Source organism: Phaseolus vulgaris, chromosome 3, assembly GCF_000499845.2.
Source record: "Phaseolus vulgaris cultivar G19833 chromosome 3, P. vulgaris v2.0, whole genome shotgun sequence".
Classification (NCBI taxonomy): Eukaryota; Viridiplantae; Streptophyta; class Magnoliopsida; order Fabales; family Fabaceae; genus Phaseolus; species Phaseolus vulgaris.
In genome coordinates, this window is record NC_023757.2 from 1,408,345 (window position 1) to 1,430,015 (window position 21,671).

The window sequence follows — 21,671 nt, forward strand, 5'->3', positions numbered from 1 at the left end:
AAATAAATTTCCCAGTGAATTATGCAAAACTCATCTTTTATGTTCCGTTATAAATCTAACAATATGTACAAAAACAAAAATTAAGGAAAAACTACAACAATTGAGTAATACAAAAGGAAAAAGAATAAGATTCTAGATAAAAAAAAAGTGAAAACCAATCACTATTTAATAAAAATAAAAAGTGAAAACAAAATTCAAAAATGAAAGAGGAAAGAGGAAAGAATGAAATAACAAAGTAAAAAGAATGCGACATTAATTATCGTGGAATTTTATTAAATGCACATTTTTCATATGTCATTATAAAGAAAAAAAATGCACATTTTTCATTTATTTTAACCATTCCCATCGTTTGGTAGAGAAAACCATAACACTATTTGTTAGTGATTACAAGTAAATGATAAGAACAATAGTTACGTAATTATGAAATGAGATTTCAAGTGAAAAATAATAATAAAATTTCTTTCAATTTTGACTATATTTAATTTTTTTTGGGAGAAAAGCTTGAACCTGATCACTTTCTGTTGGTCATGTGGTTCTAATATTGGTGCTTAAATGGCCAACTTAATAATGCAAGAGTGAGATAATCTTGTAAGTCATGTTTCTTATTAATATATATATATAAAGAATTAAGATTTGTATAAAATAGTGAGTTTTAAATGAATATTAGCAATTATATGAATTTTCTAAAACTTTACTATTAAAATAAAACTTGTAAAATTATTTAAAAGTAATGTAATATAAGTAATAGGACTGATGTAAGGCAGATAAGATGTTATGAAAAAATGTTCTATAATATTCCTGTATGATATATGTTGTACTATGAAATTTATATGTTTTGTATAAGGTTGTGGGACAACTAAGTATATATGAAATAGAACTTTTTAGTAATTGTTTTTTCATGGAGTTATTAGTGGAACATGGTTTTGGAAAATCTTTTTTTGATGATGTTGGATTTGGAACACAAGAGTATGTAGTTCTCTTGGGTCTTGTAGGTTTGGTTGGAGACCCTCTTTATTAGACCTTCTTTTTGTAAAAGGGTTGAAGCACCCCTCAAGTGTTTCATATTATTTTTTTTATTTATTATCGATAAAAAAAAATCTTGCATGATATATATTGTAAGCTATGCAATGCAATAATAGGAAATTGATTGTGATGTACCAAACTCCAAATATGATGTATTTCATTAATAATATGTGTTGCAAACAACACATGATGGATAATGGTTAATTAAAAATGGTACGAGATAATTGATCCAAAATGATACATTTTTGTGTCTTGTGGATAAAGTTTAATGAATCTTTGTCTTCCACTTAATCAAAAAGATTGTCGAGTTCTAATTCGTGAACAACGACGTTGCATTGTGAATCAATTGTCTGTGTCATGAACCCAAGGGGATTAACATAACGTGTCAAAGAGGCAGCACCCATGTTGTTGGTGATGATGATCCTGTCGGACTTGTTTGGCATTGCCTCTTTGCATTGTCCCTCATTTGGTGAGTCTGCAACCACCACACAGATATCATCCTCGTGATCACCAAGGACAGGGATGTTGTACATGCCATTTGCATCACTTGTGCTATTCTTCAAATATGTGATGATTGTATTATTCTCTTCCTTGATGCATTGCAAACTCACACTCACACCTACAAACACATGTTCAAACTTCATCATCATCAATTGTAACATGTAGAAATGTCAATGCACGTGGGTGGTGTATGATTAAAAATTCACTTTTTTTATCGACAAAGAATGAATAAATTAAATGAAATATTTTTGGATGCTCCAACCCGTATACAAAAAATATTAGAGACATGTGTCTTTCTCAAATAACAAAAAACATCTCCAACTATTTGATATTCATATAACAAACAACTAAGGCAAGGAAATTCACCTGACAAGGGAAAGCTGAGTCTGGACTCGAATGCAAAGTGGCAAGGATCACAATAAATCTTGCCTTGAACGGAAAACTTTTCAGGTGTTTTACGAGCCAAGGCAGAAGAGAAGCACAAAACTGAGACAAAGAGGGCAACAACAACAAATGACCTTGCCATGGTGATTAATTAATGATTTTATGGGTTATTGTTGTTGTTCCCTTGTGATGAGAGAATAAAGGTGCTATGGAATCCTTTTATAGGGCCATACATGAGCTTCTGTTTCTTTGTTTCTTTTTTGCATGCTTACTATGTGGTTTCCCCATATTTTTAGAGTCTAAAAAACTATAAATTACTTTCCTCGATATTTGCTAACTAATTTAACCATTTTGGAAGTCTATTTCTCCTAATTTAAGTAAATAGCTACAATTTTTTTATTACTTGAAGTAATTATTGTGGACAAAATTATTTTAAAATTACGTCTCCATAAATAATTATCACACAAAAATTAGCAAAGAATTTTATAAATAAATCTCATCTACACATTTTGTCAAACTTTATATGTTAAGTAGTTTGAAACACAAAAATTAGCAAAGACTTTTATAAATAAATCTCTTCTACACATTTTGTCAAACTTTATATATTAAGTAGTTTGAAGTATAATAATATGTTATTTTCCGTCTTATAATTAGCATGTTAATCTTACATAATTAAATATATACAATATATATAATACAACTTTTGGATTTTTTTTTCATCTATCTTTGTCTTGAAATGATTTATTATTTATTAGAATACAATCATAGAAAAAATAATGAAATATATAAATAAATAACATATATTAAATAATATATATATATATATTTATTGCTTATGGAGATTATTATTAAATTCGGACTAAAGACTGATATGTATTATAAATGTTTTGTAATCTAATCATTTGTACTTTATTTTTCTAGGAACTTTTTTGTTGTGTTAGTTAATTTCTATATTTGAAAAATGATACTTTGACAATCTTTAGAGTTGTATACAACTTTTGATGTCATGAGTTTAGAAATAAATATACATAATAAAGAATAAGTTTAGAATTAAATAATATAAAAAAAAAATACTAAAATAATAATATTAGAAGTTGTAATGTAGTTGTATAAAAAAGGTGACACGTATCAATACCCTACATATTTTATCATGTTTTAAGTACAAGAAAGACGATTTAGTATAGTATTATGGCTTTCAACATGAACTTCTTTTCTAAGTTGCAAGCGTTTTGACGTCATTATGGCTTTCATATGCTTTTAATTGTTCAAATTAATTTATTTTATTCTTTATCAATAAAAAATATAATTTCATGCATATCTAATTTAGTATCCTTGTATGATATACCTCAACTACATAGCACAAACTTTCATCACTAATACCTCCCTTGTTATTACTTACATAATAACATATCATTTTATCTCTTAATAATATTCCTCTAATAATTATTATTGAAATACCACAATCTAGTTAATCACATTTTTGTATATTTTAATACATAGTGAAATTCATATATTATACATCAACATTTTTAATTCACTTAAGATATATTCAACTCAAATAAAAAAAAATAAGCAATAGAATAAATAAATATTTAATTTAAATTAATCAATCATGTTATATGTCTTTTTATCAATGAATAAATTGAATAAAAGAGAGTATTTGAGAGATACTTCAACCCTTATACAAAAAATAGACTACCTCTTATAGCCCCCCAAAATATGTTCCAACAGTACAAACGTTTTTAAGATTAAATTGGAAGCTATGGAAGCTATTTTTAAGATTATTTCCACCTAACCATCAATCCTTTCATAATATAACTCTATTTCCTGCACCTAACTTCCATTGAAGTGATTTCTGAAACCATTTTTCATTACCCCTTCCATTACACATTTTTCCTAAGTCCTTCGACCAACAAGACTGATATTTCACAACACTCCCATTTTGTTGCCCAACTTTAGGTTCATACTTATATATCAAAATATCTTTCCAGATCCTTTAACTTCAGTCCCAAGTCGCCACTTCCACTTAGCAAGTAGGGTCTTATTAAAAATTCGTATGTCTTTGATACCTAAATGTTCCTTCCATTTTGACTTACATAGGTTATCCCAATTAATCCAAGTTATTTTTCCATTTTCACTCCTCAGTCCCATAAGAATTTTCTTTATATCTTAGTGATAAGTGACAAAGAGAGATAGGTGATTTGAAGAAAGAAAGATAGAACAAGGGGATAGCAGTGAAGACTGATTTAATGAGTAAATTATGCTTGCCAGACTAATATTGGTGTTTAAATGACCAACTTAATAATGCAAGAGTGAGTTAATCTTGTAAGTCATGTTCCCTTATTATTATATATGTTCAGAATTAAGACTTGTATAAAATCGTGAATCTTAAATGAATATTAGCAACCATATGAATTTTCCAAAAACTTCACTATTAAAACAAAACTTGTAAAATTATTTTAAAGTAATATAATGTAATTAATAAGGTAAATAAGATATTATGAATATTTGTTGCATAATATCCTTGTATGATATATGTGGTAAGTTATGCAATGCAATAATAGGTAATTGATTGCGATGTACCAAACTCCAAAAATGATTTATTTCATTAATAATATGTGTTGCAAACAACACATGATGGATAATGGTTAATTAAAAATGGTACAAGACAATTGATCCAAAATGATACATTTTTGTGTCTAGTAGACGGAGTTTAATGAATTTTTGTCTTCCACTTAATCAAAAAGATTGTCGAGTTCTAATTCGTGAACAACGGCGTTGCATTGTGAATCAATTGTCTGTGTCATGAACCCAAGGGGATTGACATAGCGTGCCAAAGAGGCAGCACCCATGTTGTCGGTGAGGATGATCCTGTCGGATTTGTTTGGCATTGCCTCTTTGCATTGTCCCTCATTTGGTGAATCTGCAACCACCACACAGATATCATCCTCATGATCACCAAGGACAGGGATGTTGTACATGCCATTTGCATCACTTGTGCTGTTCTTCAAATATGTCACTGTATTATTCTCTTCCTGGATGCATTGCAAACTCACATTCACACCTACAAACACATGTTCAAACTTTATCATCATCAATTGTAACATGTAGAAATGTCAATGCATGCAGGTTGTGTACGATTAAGGAAATTCACCTTTTTTTTATTGACAAATGAATAAATTAAATAAAATATTTATAAATGCTCCAACCCGTATACAAAAAAAATACTAGATACATGTGTCTTTCTGAAGTAAAAAAAAGCATCTCCAAGTAACAGATATTCCTATACCAAGATAACTAAGGAAATTCACCTGATAAGGGAAAGCTGAGTCTGGACTCGAACGCGAAGTGGCAAGGATCACAATAAATCTTGCCTTCAACAAAGAATTTTTCAGGTGTTTTGCGAGCCAAGGTAGAGGAAAAGCACAAAATTGACACAAAAAGGGCAACAACAACAAATGACCTTGCCATGGTGATTAATGTATTAATGATTTTATGGGTTATTGATGTTGTTCCCCTTGTGATGAGAGAATAAAGATGTTATGGTATCCTTTTATAAGACCATGCATGAGCTTCTGTTCCTTTTTTTGTCTGCTCCTTATGTGGTTTCGCCTTATTTTTAGAGCCTTAAAAGCTATAAATTACTTTTCCTTAATATTTGCTAACTAATTTAACCATTTTGAGAGTCTAAGTCTTCTAATTTAAGTAAACAGCTACAACTTTTTTATTACTTGAGAAAGTAAACATCGTGGACAAAATTATTTTAAATAATTTTGAAGTATAATATAACATATATGTTATTTTTCATCTTATATTTAGTATACCTTGATGTTACATAATTAAATATATATATAATACAACTTTTAGATATTTTTTTTATGTATCTCTATCCTGAAATGACGTATTCTTTTATTAGAGTATAATCATAATGAAAGAAAGTTAAGATATAAATAAGTAATAACATATATTAAAATTTAACATAGTCTCAAAACTTATAGCTTATTTGGTAATAAATTATTATTAGGATTTTCTAATGCTGAAGGCATAATGGAGAACACCATTGCTTGAAAGAGACCACATAACAACATCTTTATAAAGCAATATACACACAACTATTTGTTGGAGATTTATGTTTTCAATTTGTTTTTGATTTTGTTCTTTTGGATTTTGGATTTTGATGTACTTATATACTTTGGTTGTTATTAAGGGTGGGTTCCTGTGTAGGCGATATTCTTAGATTTTGAGTCAGCCAACAATTTTTGTTGAAAGATTGATTTAGATTGAAACATAAAAAAAAATCTTTTTTTCTTTTTATTTTATATAATGATTGAGTTATCCTAAAAAAATTCATATTTATTTATTATTTCTTGTAAAAAAAAAAAGCTATGCACACACCTAAATAAAAATAGAATACAATTTATTCTACATAGTAAATTAATTATTCATTTTGAGTTATCTTGCATTCATTAACAAAACCAAATGATTATTAGAGTGAAAGAAGATCTAAGTCAAATCTAAGAAAAACAGAGATATATTATAAATTTTTTATAGATATCAAACCTAAACCTTCAATTTTTTTATATTCATACATACATGTCATTTTTTATTGATATTCCTAAAAATTTTAACTGAAATAAAAGAAGGAAAAAAGTGTATATATATTAATAAATTGCTAGTTAACTTAAAAAGAAAAAATATCACTAAATTCTTCTATTTTATAATTTTTTTGCCATATTGTGATTCAATGAGGAAAAGGTATCTACCTATTTAAAATATATAGATTTTATGAAAAACACAGTTACCAAACTATACAACATTATGAATTCAAAATTCAATTGTAAATGTTAACCATGATATGATTTATATTCTCTCTTCTTTATTTAATTTCCAACAATAGAAAAAATTCTAATACAACTTTATGGTTGTATGGAAAAAAATATTTACAAGCTTCTACACCATTATGAATTCAACATTAAATTGTAAATACTTAACCATAATATCTTTTATTATCTCTCTTATTTTATTTCTTTACTGATAATAAAAGAAACACTTCTAATACAACTTTATGTTACAAATGTTGTTTCATAGTTTCTAATAAGCACGAATGCCAAAGTTTATAAGGTAGAAAAAAAATAAGATTCAACAACCAAGAAAAAAAATATTGACTTTTTTGCAAAGAAAAAAAAAAGGAATGAAAAAGCAATTCATTTAGTATTCACTTCATTACTATGGAATGATCTATACAATTATATTTGATTCCTTCTACTTAGAAAACATTAATCTTTCCATTTGTATACCTTTAAACCCAAAATTTGGTATTTAAAAATATTAAAAAAATATGATTTTTTTAACCCATAATAATTAAATTATTTATGCACATTAAATATAATTCATTGAATTCCATTTATCTTTGCAATGAACACCGCACGTTTAATATTAATTATATTTATTAATACAACATCTATTTAATATATATACTAACTTAATGCTATATACAATAAATATTTATAATACATTTAATATAAACAAATAAAAAATAATTAATGCAATTATTTTAATATATTAAATTAATGTTACATATATATGAAATATAATATATTTAATGTAATTTTTAAATGTATTATTACAAGGAAGTCATTAAATAGAAACTAAATTTAGAGGTAAAAAATAATTAGTTACTATATTTACTAAATTGGATATTATTCTATAGAGTAAAAAATTTATTAATTTCTAAATTGGTATTTATTTAGTTATCAAGTCTGAATTAACAACTTTAGAATCTAAATTAATTAGTAGTTAAAACCTTAGTAATGAATTATATACCAATTTAAAGACTAGATTTTATTAATAATAGAAACTACTTTATATACTAATAAATTTTTTACTCCATATAATAATATCTAATTTAGTAAGTATAGTAACTAATTATTTTTTACCTCTCGTTTATAAATTTTATTAGTAATAGAAAATATTTTTGGATACCAATAATATTTTTATCTCTAAAATATTTTTGGTACCTAAATGAGATACTTGTGTAATTTGAATTCTTCATACAATTTGGAACCCTAAAGTCATAAAATTCGCACATTTTTAACAACATGCATAATATATACTAACTTTATTAGTATTCCAAATTTTAATACAAATCCAATGAACTATTGCATAACATATTTTGGTTTCATAGGTGAGGTAGGTTTATTTGATGTGGGATAGTTTTGGTTAAAGAACTAAAGATAGAAGAAAAAAAAGGCATATATTTAGGTAAAATTATGTGAGTTAGAGAGGGTTGTTCGGGTTAGGATTAAAGGTAACTATTCCATGAATAGTAATGTCCTTTGAAAGTGGGTACTTGCATGAACCACTCTATCCAAAACCAAGTTATCCAAGAGACTCAACCTTTCATCTTTTAAAGCAACTTACCATCACCATTTACCATTAATAATCATATTTTTGCAAAACCATGGTTGTTTGCCATGGCTTCCCCATCACCTCCTCTTCATCCAGCAACAATTTTGTGCATATATTTTGTGCTACCAGCTTTTGCAGAGCTTCAGAGATTACAACATCAACCAAAACATGATGGATCCCTCAACTTTCTAGTGATTGGAGATTGGGGTAGAAAAGGAAAATATAATCAATCCCTTGTTGCTACACAGGTTCATCATCTATGCATAATAATGTTCCTTTTACTTATAAGACTATAGGTGGTTAAGTGCTTCAGGATTAGTTTAATGGTATATACAGTCAGAAGAATATACGTACGTCAGGTGTTGAATAAGTTGATTTTAATATTTTTTTTATAAAGATTGGAATATCTATATAAGAATTCACATACATTATTATTTTATTTTATTTATTTTTTATTAATAAAAAAACTAAACATTAATATTGGACACTGACAGATGGGAAAGATGGGAGACAAACTTGATTTAGATTTTGTGGTATCAACTGGAGACAATTTCTACAATAGTGGAATAAAAGGTTTAAATGATCCAATATTTATACAATCATTTTCCAACATTTACACTGCTAAGAGCCTCAGGAAGCCATGGTACTCTGGTAATGTTATTACCACAACACTTCCTTAACAAATCTTAAACATTATGTCAATAATTCTTTCTAAATATATAAAGTATTCCAGTAAAACATAAAAAATAAATGAAAATTCACTTTTAGATCTACTTATTAGTTAGATATAAGATCAAAATTATAATATATATATAGGGGAATGCAAACACACCTCAATAGTTTTGTAAGATTGAATAATAAACTTAAATTTCATTTTCTTAAGATGTATCATAATTTTTCAATTACCTATCCTAATGAGATTAGTTGGATTTATCATATCACCTCAATCAAATTTTTTTTATTTTATATGTATAAAGTCAAACCCTAAACCTTAAACTCTAATGATCATCTTTCTAGACTGGTTTTTCTTAGATTAAGTTAAACCTAAATTTTCTTGCTGATAAAAAAAGTTAAACCTAAATTCCAATTTTTTTTAGAATAATTATCTATCATGTTGTAATTTTTTTGTTATTATATCTTTTTTATATGTTAATGCTTAAATTTAAATCCATATCTTGGGCAGTTTTGGGAAACCATGACTATAGGGGTAATGCATTGGCACAAGTAAGTCCTATCTTAAGGAAGATTGATAGGAGATGGTTTTGTCAGAGATCATTCGTCCTTCATGCAGGTATAATGATAGTTCCCTTTTCCAATTTCAACTTATTTGCAAATATGATGATGTAATTGTATTTTGTTGTATTATTGTTCTTTTTATCTGTTATGTTAATATGAATGATATATTGTAATGTCGGTTGATTCTCAATTAGTTAGGTGTTAAGAAATTTGATTTAAAATTTTCTATATAAGAGTTAAGATATCCTGAAATGTTTTATTTTATTTTATTTATTTATTGTTAAAAAAAAACTTCTTAAATATTATTAGAATAATCTAAATCTTGTCACAACATTCTATGTGTTTTTCATTTAATATTAATATGTGTTCATATAGGAAGATTTGTGGATTTATTTTAACCTAATTAACATTATTTCTCAAATTTTATTATTTAAATATATGTTTTACCATCAGATTTTCAACAAACAACATGGTTTTATAATTTTATTATTGTATCTTGTTTTTTTTTTTTGTGACATGTAGTGAAATGAAAATGTTCAATGATAAAAAAAAAAGAATTACTAAATAGAACAATAAAGCACATTCCATTTGTTAACATGAATTTCTTTTGTTATGAACTTTCTTTTCTTAGGAGTTGCTGATTTTTTCTTCATAGACACAACCCCTTTTATGAACAAATATTTCAACAATTCAAATCGTCATTATGATTGGAGAGGGGTGCTTCCCAGGCAAAAATACCTTAAAAACCTTCTCAAGGTACCAAATAATTAATAATACTATGTGTTTGGATAATTCTTTTATAAGTTCAAATTAGTTTATGCCTATATTAAAAAAAGAAATAAAAAAATTATATGAAAAAACTTTACAAATTAACTTATGCCAATAAATTAATTTTAATTTGTCAACAAAATATTTTGTTCCTTTTAATATATATTTTTTTTTCTTAGAAGTGAAGATTGGTGATCGATTTTATGTGACTGATTTTGTGGTTAATTTGATGATCGATTTTCTGTAGTTAAAATGTAGTTATTATTTTGATCATTAAATTATAAAAATAACTTTTGATCACTGGTACTGACTATATTTTTCAATCACTAATTTGATCTAATTTGATCAGTAATAATAATCATATTTTTAGTCACTGATTTTCATCCCTATTTAATAATTTTATAGTAGTGAAACATGATTTAATAATTTTATAGTAGTGAAACATGAACCCTAAATAAATAATGATTCTTGCTTAAGATTTTACAAAACTTTTGTGACAAGGATCTTGAAGAAGCATTGGTGAAATCAAGTGCAAGATGGAAAATTGTTGTAGGTCACCATGCAATAAGAAGTATTGGGCATCATGGTGATAGTGTAGAGCTAATAAAGCTCCTTGTTCCATTATTCGAGGTATGAACATTCATTTTATTTTAACAAAGTATATAATAATTAATTAATTTTTACCTTAAAATTAGTTTTTATTTAATTATTTTCTTATAACATTTATAAAAATAATAAGCATTATTCACTTCAATTATTTATTACTGTAATACTTTAATTAATATTAATATTTTTAGACTCAAACTAATTATTATTAGCAACAAAGGGTAAACACGGTTTGTTATTCAATGATTATAATATTTTATTTTTGAATTATAATATTTTCTTAAATTATATGCAATGTTTTTGTTATTTAACATTTTATAACATTTTCTTTTGAATTTGCAGGCCAACAATGTTGACATGTACATGAATGGTCATGATCATTGCCTCCAACATATAAGTAGCATAAATAGGTAAAAAAAAAGGGTAATCACTTTTTTTTATTTAGCTGAATTTAGATTTTGAAAATACTAAAATTTAAATATATTTCTGAAAGTGTAATTCGTCTATGATTTTTATTGTCATTAAAAGACTTTCATTAATGTTAGTTTACTCCTTGATTTTAACTACTAATTATATTTTAGTCTTTAAATTTAATCACTGAAAGCTATTAGTTTTTGAAAGTATTTTCAGAATTTCAATAAAAAAAACTAGAATGATAGTGAATTACACTTTCAAAAATATTTCTAAAATTTTAATACTTTAATAAACATAAACAATAAAGAATTACACTTTTAGAAACTAAAGTGAAAGTTTACTAAAAAATAATTACAAGCCATCATTTGCACTATATGACTTAAGGGTGTTGAGAAAATTGAATTAGATTAAATTGGTAGTGAATTTAATTGAGTTATATAGTAAAAAGTCGAATTGTTCTTGGGTTTAGTTTTTAAAAATTTAATTACTACTTGAACTGAGATTAACTATAACTTATTAAATTAGAAAATATACTTCAAAATAAAATATTTATTAATAATAATTCAAATAGCTGAATTTGATTCAAACTCAAATTATAATGCAATTCAGTTCATCTAAACATTTTTAGAAATGAAATTTGTTGAATAATTTTGTTTCTGATATCAAAATTATGCAGTCCACTTTTGTATTTAACGAGTGGAGCTGGTTCAAAGGCATGGAGAGGTGATGTTAAAGAAAGCCATTCTGGTGTGAAATTCTTTTATGATGGTCAAGGTTTCATGTCTGTTCAAATCACTGAAACTGACGCAAAGTTTGCCTTCTACAATGTCTCAGGTGACCAAATACACCATTGGACAGTCACCAAACCCATCATGCATACTGTTGCATGAAGTATATATTAATGTCCATCAAAATCTGAAACACAATTTTATGTACATAAACATTGTTCATGTTTACCACTTTCACTACTGATTAATATAGTATAAACATTTTTGTTATATTCTATTGGTGATTATTAGAAGGGAGATACTAAAATCTACAAATTTGTTTTCCTAATAAACATGAGAGAAACATAATTCTACTTTCTTGAATTATGTGGGGTGGGGTAGTTAATTTTGGATTTTGATCCTCTTGTTTACTGTTAATTATTTGAGAAATTGTAATCTATTATCATGTATATTATTTTATTTACTGTTGAAATCAAACTAATTAACTAAGACTGTGGGAAAAAAAGGATGGAAAACTTTCTCCACTTCCATGGTTTCTTTATGAATTTCCATAGGATGCTTAAAAAGTCTAAATTGTTCATGATTCTGATTTTTAAACGGGACAATTTAGAAACATATTTTACATTTGCACAATCTGAAATACATATCCAGAATATGTTTTCGGATTGTGTCATCTAAAAATACATATTACACATTCTTGAATGTACTTCCAGATTATATGATACAGAATATATTTAACTAAAGGAATACTGAAAGAAAAAGCCCTTTGATCAAAGGAGTTAAGTTACCTCTTAGTTTAACAATGTCAATCTACTCCCACAATTTATTTTGTTACTTTTGAAAATAATAATGTCACCCAAAAAGTTAAGAGGGGTATATTTTCTCTCAATCTTTGCCTATATAATTGTAAATGAAATTTAGTGTTCTCAAATGTGTCGCAGATAAAGCATGCAAGGAGTTCATAAATGATAGAATACATAAATACTGTTGCTTAGTGGATAAAGATAGATGTAGATGGAGCAGCATTTTTTTTACCTTTAACCGAATGAAACGAATCAAAAGATAGCACACAAAAAGTACTACAAGCAGCCTGATAGAACTGAAGGTAGCTGATGTTTTAACCTATGTTTGGAAAACAGTTCCTTCCAACGAAAACATGGCATTATATTCAACCAAAAATTTCTGTTGCTTCTCCAATTTCACTATAAGAATGTGCAACTATATGTTTTTGGTGATTCAAACAGTAATCCAAACATACCATGATCAGTGGATTTTGCTTTGCACTCCACTTCTCCTTGTCATCATCATCCATGATGAATGTACCGCGCCCATTAGTCCGGGTGTTTTGGAGGCAAAAACTCCATGGTCATGTATGTATCAACTAAACTCTTCCAACATTTTCAGAAACCTTCTGTAAGCGCATGAGTTCGACCAGATAAACTGGGAGGCAATGCACTTACAGCTTGTAGAATTTCCTGAAATATCACAAGCACCGGAAGAAAAAGCATCAGTGTCCCAATGAAAGAGTATTACTAAGGGGTGAATAAACTTTTCCATAAACACTTTTAAGAGATAAAAGAAACAAAAGATGAAATTTGTAGTTTATGTATAAATTAATTTCAGGATCACACTCTAAAGACCATGGCTAAGGGGTGATGTTTCATTTACTATAATCAAAAGCAATAGTGTTATACCTCTACTGTGTAACGTGCTGAGAAGTGAATCAAAAGGATTGCTCTGTTCTGTAACCTCTCGGCATAACTTATTATCTGAAGAACATTAATTACAAACACAATGATAAAATAAAACCATTCAAGTTTACATGAATCTTTGGTTATTAATGATTGCAGCCGGTAGCATACCTCAGACAGATGAGTGTGTCCATAATCTCTGGCATGTTCCACAGTGATTGAATCGTTAACAAAGGTGCACTATATGAATAAAGAAAAAAGAAAAAAAATTGGCTATAAACCCATAATATCAACCACCAACAAAAATTATAGACAAGGAAAAACGAGAATCAGTTCATTGAGACTGCAATACGGCAATCTGAAATAATTAACCAAATAGATATGAGATGCCCTCTATAACAATGGAGAACATAGTTCTTCCCCAGAAGAAATAATAAAAAGCAATATATACAAGACAACAGAAACAAGTTGAAATTCAAAATTCCTTTTACTCCTTCACATAAAATGTCAAGATCATGTGTTCTAGCATTTAAGGAAGTATGCACATATAGACTAGCAAAGCTTCTATATTACTAATCAATACTTTATAGCCACAAAAGTATAGAATAAAGTAATTCACCTCCAATACAAGAATTTTAGCCTGTAAGACGTCTGCGTTATTTTCATCAATGATGAAATCTGACATGGTATCTCCCGTGAAAGCAATCTCTGGTTCTGTCAGAGTGTATGTTATCTGCCAAGAACCCAGCATGGTTGAGCATTTAAAACCAAAAGATAGACCTAACCTTCTATCCCAAAATTTGATGTAAATGGTTCATAGGTTACTTTTTAAGAACAAGTAATTTAACAGTTACAATATTGAAAAATTTATCAATTTAAATTAATGATTTAGCATATCTAAAGCATAAATACTCTACAAACTGAAAAATCTTTACAGCAAGGATGAGAACAACGTTATGATGTGCTAATTTTTCAGAATTATATACTGCACAACATCTGAAGTCAGAGGGACACTAACACAACTATATATCATAGAAACATATATGTTGAAAGGATTAATGACAAAACAGATCACGGAGGATGGTACTAGTTTGATATCATGTTGCAAGAATTAATGCCAATAGGTAATATATTTCCCTATAGACAGAAACCAACAAGGAATTTAACGAATTTCATGTATTGTGTACACATGAGTATTCTTATTTATAATGAAAAAGAGATACAATAATAAGAAACAAAATCAATATCTAATAATGATAAATATTCAGTGAGATATTTCCCTACCAAGTCATATCATATCTCCCTTTTTAATATAATCAAATCACATCCCTAACATAATCAAATCATATCTTTAACAATATCCAATGAACATAAATCACAGAAACATTCATTATTATGCCACAAGTTCATGACTTCTCATCAGAAGTAAACAACAAAATAAGTGAACATGTTGCAGGTCTGCTAATATCTGTTAGTGAGAAAGGTAGTTTATTTTTAATAACTACTAGTGTGTTAGGTTGAGATAGAGAAGGGTTGAGATAGATGAGAATTATGAGAGGTTGACAAGGAGACCTATTTAGAGAATTTAGGCATTCGGAGGTGCTTGAAATTCTATCTTTGCAATCGGGGTTTAACCCTATTTCTTCCAAATAAAGATACCAGGTTTCTATTATAAAACAACAAATTCAAAACATTAATATTGGTTGACACAAACCGAAGATTGTTAAATTTGTCAAATATCAGTTTGCCAAATCCTTGATTACTACAGTAGTTAAGACTGACCTCCACACCAGAGGACTTCAAATTCTTTATTTCATTTCCAGAAAGGCCAACATACTCCTGTTTAAGTTTCTGTTTCACAGAATATATTAAATAACCCTGCAAAAAACATGCAAAAATAGTAAGGCCCTAGGAGGGAGTGCTTCAGGTGTTGATATAAGGATGCTGCGGAAAGTCATTTCAAATTTTGCTTGCTGAAAATGTGATGAACAGTGCAATGAATTGAACATCTATTAAAAGCATGTTAATTAACATCATTTTAAAACTGCTTTACATATCTAAAATTGCAAAAATATGTTTGGACTACTAAAAATGCACGTTTAAACTTCAAAAGATATAGCATGAATATAACATAAAATGAAGGTTCTTTATATTCTTAACAGTCCAAAGCTTCGAAAACAATGCACTGTGGTCTTTGTCAAAAGTTCAAGTGGAAACAATTTAAAAGAACTCAAGTTTGTGACTTTCACACTCAAAGAATCCGAAATCTAAAATCAATAGCCCGAACATATTTTTTTTCAAAACAAGGACAAGTAGTGATTAGCTTAAGACTCAAAAGAAACAAATGGTCCTGGCTGGCTACCTGGCTAGGGATTACATGGTAAGTCCGAAAAGCTTTTACTTTAAGATCCTTTCTCAAATAAAACTCTTCTCCTGCAGTAAGGCTTGGATTAGCAACAAAAGAATACATGAGCAGAGAGACAAAAAGTTTAACTGAGTAATGCAGCAATTTAATTGAGACCACCAAATAATTACCTACATCCAAGCCAATCAGGTTGTGCTTAAGTTCTGATTGATCCATTTTCCTGTGAATCTCAAAAAGCTTCTCTACATCCTCTTTTACTGAAATTGGTACAATAATTGTTGGGGGCTTCATTCGATACAAACCACGTGTGGCAACATACATCGGTAGCCCTCCCTGTCAAAAAGTAAATCACTCACCAGATAAAGCCCCACATCTAAAAATATTTATCTAAAGGGGAAACAACAAAGAAAAATGAATTGTTGACTATATTAACATTACAGTATTATATATATGTGAATCAAAATTCAAAAATTGAATCTTGTGCATGCATGTGATTGTGATGATCCAAAGAAAGAAACTAACAATGTGATCCATGTGAGCATGGGAGATCAAAAGGAAGTTTTGGGAAACAGCCCGAGGTGGGCAGCGACCAATATCAAAGGCTACTTTAAGTGTGGGGAAAAGTACACATGTTTCATGGCCTCCAATGGACAAACCCCCAACTTGGTATCCTTCAATGTCCAAATCCTTCGACGTCTTTGAAGATTTGTCAGAGCCTCGGATTGGTACCTCAGTTCCGGACTCCATGAACAACAACTGAACAAGAGAAGCTGGAGATAGAGAGTGAGAATCTCCAAGTTGGGAATAACACAATGAATAGTATTCCACTGATAACAGTGGGTAAAAGGGAAAATATAATCAAATCAAAATTTAGAATGGAAGCAAAAATACAGGATATGAAAATCATCATCCTTTACCAAAACCCACAACTCTTGTTGAAAAAACTTGAAATACAATTCTGAAATCTGAAGTAATAGTAATACACAAGTGGTAAAGCTAGATATGCATGATTAATATTTCAAGTCCAAAAAGCTCATTTAAGGGACATGTTAGAGATATAATAAAAAACCATTCATCCCTTGTTCTTCACTCAACAACTTAAATTTTTAAATTTTCAAGTTTTGGTAAATGAAATATTTAAGAAATTGACCTATTTAACTTAAATAATTCTGGTCATAAGCATTCCAAACAAACAAACAAAAACCACCTTTCTGGGACACAAACAACGCATCAAAATCGCATCAGCTAAGGGATAAACATCTCTAAAGTTATTGCAACATCTGACCTTATTTCCTGTTCATTCTCAAATGTACCTCCTAAAAGTGAAAAAAAACTAGGTTATGATTACATCAGCATACTCGCATGATTCATAGGGAAAAACCACTCATGATTTATTAATAGTCATTATACTCTTACAGAACTTTTGTTCCCAATCTAGAACAACTAATTTAATTGTCACAGGAGAAGAAACATTAAATGTTTTTAAAAGGACCTTCCAAATGCTCAATAATCAGAGTGAAACGCCCATTATTGAATTCATGATCACAATGTTCTCACAATTCTGTTTCCTCATAGAACACTTAATTAACAACTCAACAGAATTTAACCTCTGTAATGTCTAAACAACAGTGATCTACAACTACATTACCACACTCAACCCTTTGGAGAAACATTTGAAAATTAAAAACTTCATTTCAAATATGAAAATGTATAAAAGTTCATATTAATATCTTAGAAACATGTAAGATACATAGATTTCTGTTTTCGGATAGTAGAACCATAAATCACAGACATTCAATGCTTAGAAATCATAATTTACAGCCATGCATTAACCAGGTACCATCAATATGAATGTTAGTCGCATTCAGCATTCACCCATCACATTCCATTTTGTATTTCGAAGTCAAACATACAAATTTAAAAAAAAAAAAACATTAAAACAATTTTGTTGATCAGTGCCTAATCATACAAATTGAAATAATATCTTGTATAAAATCACTCCTACAAGCACGAACTAACCAGTTCACGAAGAAACTTCAACCCTCTTTTCACACCAGCGGAACCCTAATCGAAATGCTTCTCCGTAGACGTCACCGTAGCTTACGCGAATTGATATTTGGTGCAGTTGTAGGGAAACCCTCAAGATTTACACTTTTCAAGACAAGCTTTAGGTTTTTCGATTTACTGAACTGATTTGGGGCAAACAAGTGTTAGGGCTGTCAAATTAGGAATTCACTGATAATTGTTTGTAGTGGGGATAAGGGATTCAATGGCCAGGTTGGCGATTTGGGATTTTGTATAATTAGGGATTTGGGATTTTGTACAGTTAGGGATTTGGAATCTCATAAAGTGCAGTAAATATGAGAAGCAGAAAGTGAAGGCTTGAAAGCTACTGTGTAAATCAACCCAAGCTAAAACATTTTTTTTTTAAAATTAAAAAAATATATATAATCATTTATTTATTAAAATAATCAAATAGCATGGTAAAAAAAACACCCATAGCAATATCTCTTTAATATAATTTACAAAATATTTTGGCACTCAATATATTTTTACATTCACCTTATATACACTATTTTTTCTTCTTCTTTTCTTTATAAATACAAAAAATTGTTTTTTTAATAATTGTATTACTCTTAAAAATGAGTTATCAAATAATTGGTGGAATATCAAAACATTATTTTTGTATAATTTAATAATTAAGACTAGTTTGGATTACACTATTCTATTACAAATAAATCATATATTTAATAGTATTAATAAATGGTTAAATATCTCATAATCGATGTGGTGAAAAACAGTTCTCAAAAAGTCAACCAAAAAAATTGCACTAATTAAATATATAAAATTTTATTTTAATAGTAAGATTAATCAAATGACTAATTCTAATTTAGATCTATAATCAATTGTCTCTTATAATTCTATAAATAGACACTCTAACCAAGATAAATGTACGCATTGAATAGTATTTATTACATTCACTCACCTCATATCAAGTTGTATCAAAAACCTTTGGTACAAAATATGTATATTTTTTCATGTAAAGTATTTTTTCCCGATAAATATTTACGGTTTTTTTAAAAAATCGTTTCAAATACTTGTAATTTCTTTTTGTATATTTATTAACCAACTTCATAAAATCAGTTTATAAGGTAAGATTTACACTATTTATATACTCAATGACTCTAATTTTGATACCATCTCGAGAACTAAACTAGAAGTTTGATTCAACATTATAAAACTTATAAAGTGAAGTTTGTACTTACTTATATATATTATGAAATGTCTATATCTAACCGAAGTGATTTTCAACTTATTGATTGAGAAAATTTTGTTTGAGATTTCCCTCACTTATTTTGTTAATGTGAGGATTGAGTAGAATGGAGTAAGTGTGAAGGTGAGTGAGGAATGAGGATTATGGTTAATATTTTGTTCTCATTTGCAAATATTCTCCTATCACTTTTTTCCTTTTCATTCTCTTATGCTTTTTCGCTTTTTTTGCTTTCAAAATTCACTTATGTTTTTACTTTTTCTTTTTTTTTCTTTTATATTATATTTTTAGGTTACAATGGGGTTGAGCCCAAATTTTTTATTTTTTGTTATATATATATATATATAATAAAAACGAAAAAATAAAACCTAAAGTATATTTAACATTTGAAATATTTAGTCAAAAAGAAAATCCCTTTTTATATTTTTATATTTTTTAGAAATAGTTTTTAAAATTGATATTTTTAATTTTTCTTTCCTTTCTTTTAATTGTTTTAGTTATAATTTTTCCATGTATTTTTATTTTATATTATTATTATTTTAAAAAAGTTATTTATTAATTTATTAGTTTTAATTATCCAAACGAAAGGTTTTTGACACATAAGGTTGGTACCTTTACTTCTTTAGTTTCTTGGAAACGAGTGAAATTGGTGTTTCTATTTTTAATTAGCTTTTACAACGATAATACGAAAATAACAAATTTTCATATTAAGTAACACTTTTTGTTTTGTTTTTTACTTTTTTTATTATGTTTTTTTAATATTTTTTAGTTGCAAATAATAAAAGTTACTTAATGAATAATTAATGTAAAATATTTAAGAATAAAAATAAACTTGTGTTAAAAGTGTGTTAGGGTTGAATCATCGATCATGGATTAAATTGACAATTTTAATCTCGAGTCACTTAGATAACATATTTACCTATTAAGTATAGTAAAGATACTTTCAATACTTATTTAGATGAATGAAACACACTTTTAAAAGATGACATTTATATATATACAAGAATCAAAAAGCCATTGTGATAAGCCAGAGTAGTATAACTTTTGTTTTAGTTGCAATATATCTAATATTTCTTAGATAAAATTGTTTAACTAGATGATATGAATGAAGCGTTCATCAATACGAGTGAGTTGAATCACGCGAAAGTTCAAGTTGTTTTTCCAAATCGAAACATAAAATAAATTGAGTTAAAGTATTAGAGAATAAAATCTATAATATTTTAAAAACAAAATTGGAAGCAAATCTTTTTTAAAAGTAACGAAAAAACAAATTTACTATTTTACTAGAAATAAAACCTGAGAATTTTGGAATGCTAAAAACTAAGAAATTGTGGACAATATAGAACCGAAATATTATTTTGAGATCATTGGTGCAAAAAAACCTATAAAAGATGTAAGTTTCAAGGAGAAGTCATCAATGTTTTACAACAGAATGTGTTAAAAAAACAAAGTATAATGATTTTCTTAGTTTTCTTCTTTGTAATTCTTTGGTTTTGTCTTCGTAGGAAATGTTAAACTCTTATTTGTTAATTGTATTGTGTTTTTACAATGAATATTGAGATTTCTATTCAATCAAGTTTTATTTTAAAATTCTATGTACGAGTTTGTGTTAAATGACTTATACTGGTTTGTGTTAAATTACCTGATATTTTTGAATTATGATTTTTGTTAAGAAATTATTTATGAACACTTGCTGAGAATAATTCTCTTTTTTAACTGGACTTCTTAGTTAGTTTGCTTAATTCTAATCAATATCTTGTTTGCTTAATTTAAAAAGTAGAAGATAAACATCTCACGAGTAGATGCTCGAAGACGAGTGAGATACTTAATACATTAGTACATGTTTGTTAATTTGATTAAGTTCAATGTCAAAGTTGAAAGAGTTAAAATCTTAAGATAATCAATAAAAAATTCACTAGTATTAGAGGACCTATTTTCTTCATTATTTTTACACGTCTATTTTAATTTTCTACATAATCTAAACCTCCATTTTATCTTTGTTGTTTTTTTAACTTGTATTACTAGTAAATAAGTCTTGAACACTAGTCCATTGAATTTATTATTGGATCCATTCAGAGACAAATTTGAATCATATGATCTTATATATATACTATCATCTCTTTGGCGTTAGATGGTTTAATACTACATTAAATGATCTCCACTAAAATCACTTTAGATTAAATGTTAAAAGACAATGATCAATAACTTTGCATACAAATTACACTTAATTTAATGCACGAGATCTCATTAGAATTCTACGGTTGAACATGCTTAGG

At 27.7% G+C, this 21,671-nt stretch overlaps 4 protein-coding genes across 6 annotated transcripts; 1 reads left to right on the forward strand and 3 right to left on the reverse strand.

Annotated features, from left to right (window-relative positions):
* Positions 1–1,155: 1,155 nt before the first annotated feature.
* On the reverse strand, positions 1,156–2,111 carry LOC137805734 (olee1-like protein). The gene is made up of 2 exons (XM_068605667.1): positions 1,891–2,111; positions 1,156–1,642 (listed from the first exon to the last, which is right to left on the reverse strand). Exons 1-2 carry the CDS (start codon positions 2,048–2,050, stop codon positions 1,311–1,313), a joined length of 492 nt encoding a protein of 163 aa, XP_068461768.1. The 5' UTR covers positions 2,051–2,111; the 3' UTR covers positions 1,156–1,310.
* A 2,385-nt stretch (positions 2,112–4,496) lies between these two features.
* LOC137805735 (olee1-like protein) lies at positions 4,497–5,427 on the reverse strand. Its single transcript, XM_068605668.1, has 2 exons — positions 5,220–5,427; positions 4,497–4,972 (listed from the first exon to the last, which is right to left on the reverse strand). Exons 1-2 carry the CDS (start codon positions 5,377–5,379, stop codon positions 4,644–4,646), a joined length of 489 nt encoding a protein of 162 aa, XP_068461769.1. The 5' UTR covers positions 5,380–5,427; the 3' UTR covers positions 4,497–4,643.
* Positions 5,428–8,351: 2,924 nt separating this feature from the next.
* On the forward strand, positions 8,352–12,566 carry LOC137806127 (purple acid phosphatase 17-like). Its single transcript, XM_068606089.1, has 7 exons — positions 8,352–8,564; positions 8,811–8,967; positions 9,500–9,607; positions 10,184–10,308; positions 10,822–10,950; positions 11,269–11,336; positions 12,017–12,566. Exons 1-7 carry the CDS (start codon positions 8,382–8,384, stop codon positions 12,228–12,230), a joined length of 984 nt encoding a protein of 327 aa, XP_068462190.1. The 5' UTR covers positions 8,352–8,381; the 3' UTR covers positions 12,231–12,566.
* Positions 12,567–13,079: 513 nt separating this feature from the next.
* On the reverse strand, positions 13,080–18,504 carry LOC137806128 (tRNase Z TRZ1). Of its 3 annotated transcripts, none has more exons than XM_068606090.1 (9): positions 18,144–18,504; positions 16,647–16,894; positions 16,295–16,457; positions 16,122–16,192; positions 15,542–15,637; positions 14,379–14,492; positions 13,931–13,999; positions 13,763–13,837; positions 13,080–13,543 (listed from the first exon to the last, which is right to left on the reverse strand). In XM_068606090.1, exons 2-9 carry the CDS (start codon positions 16,869–16,871, stop codon positions 13,469–13,471), a joined length of 888 nt encoding a protein of 295 aa, XP_068462191.1. In that variant the 5' UTR covers positions 16,872–16,894; positions 18,144–18,504; the 3' UTR covers positions 13,080–13,468. The 3 variants fall into 3 exon arrangements, with proteins under 3 accessions (XP_068462191.1, XP_068462193.1, XP_068462192.1); XM_068606092.1 differs by having other exon boundaries at positions 16,752–16,894; positions 18,144–18,493; XM_068606091.1 differs by having other exon boundaries at positions 16,647–16,880; positions 18,144–18,282.
* Positions 18,505–21,671: the final 3,167 nt, after the last annotated feature.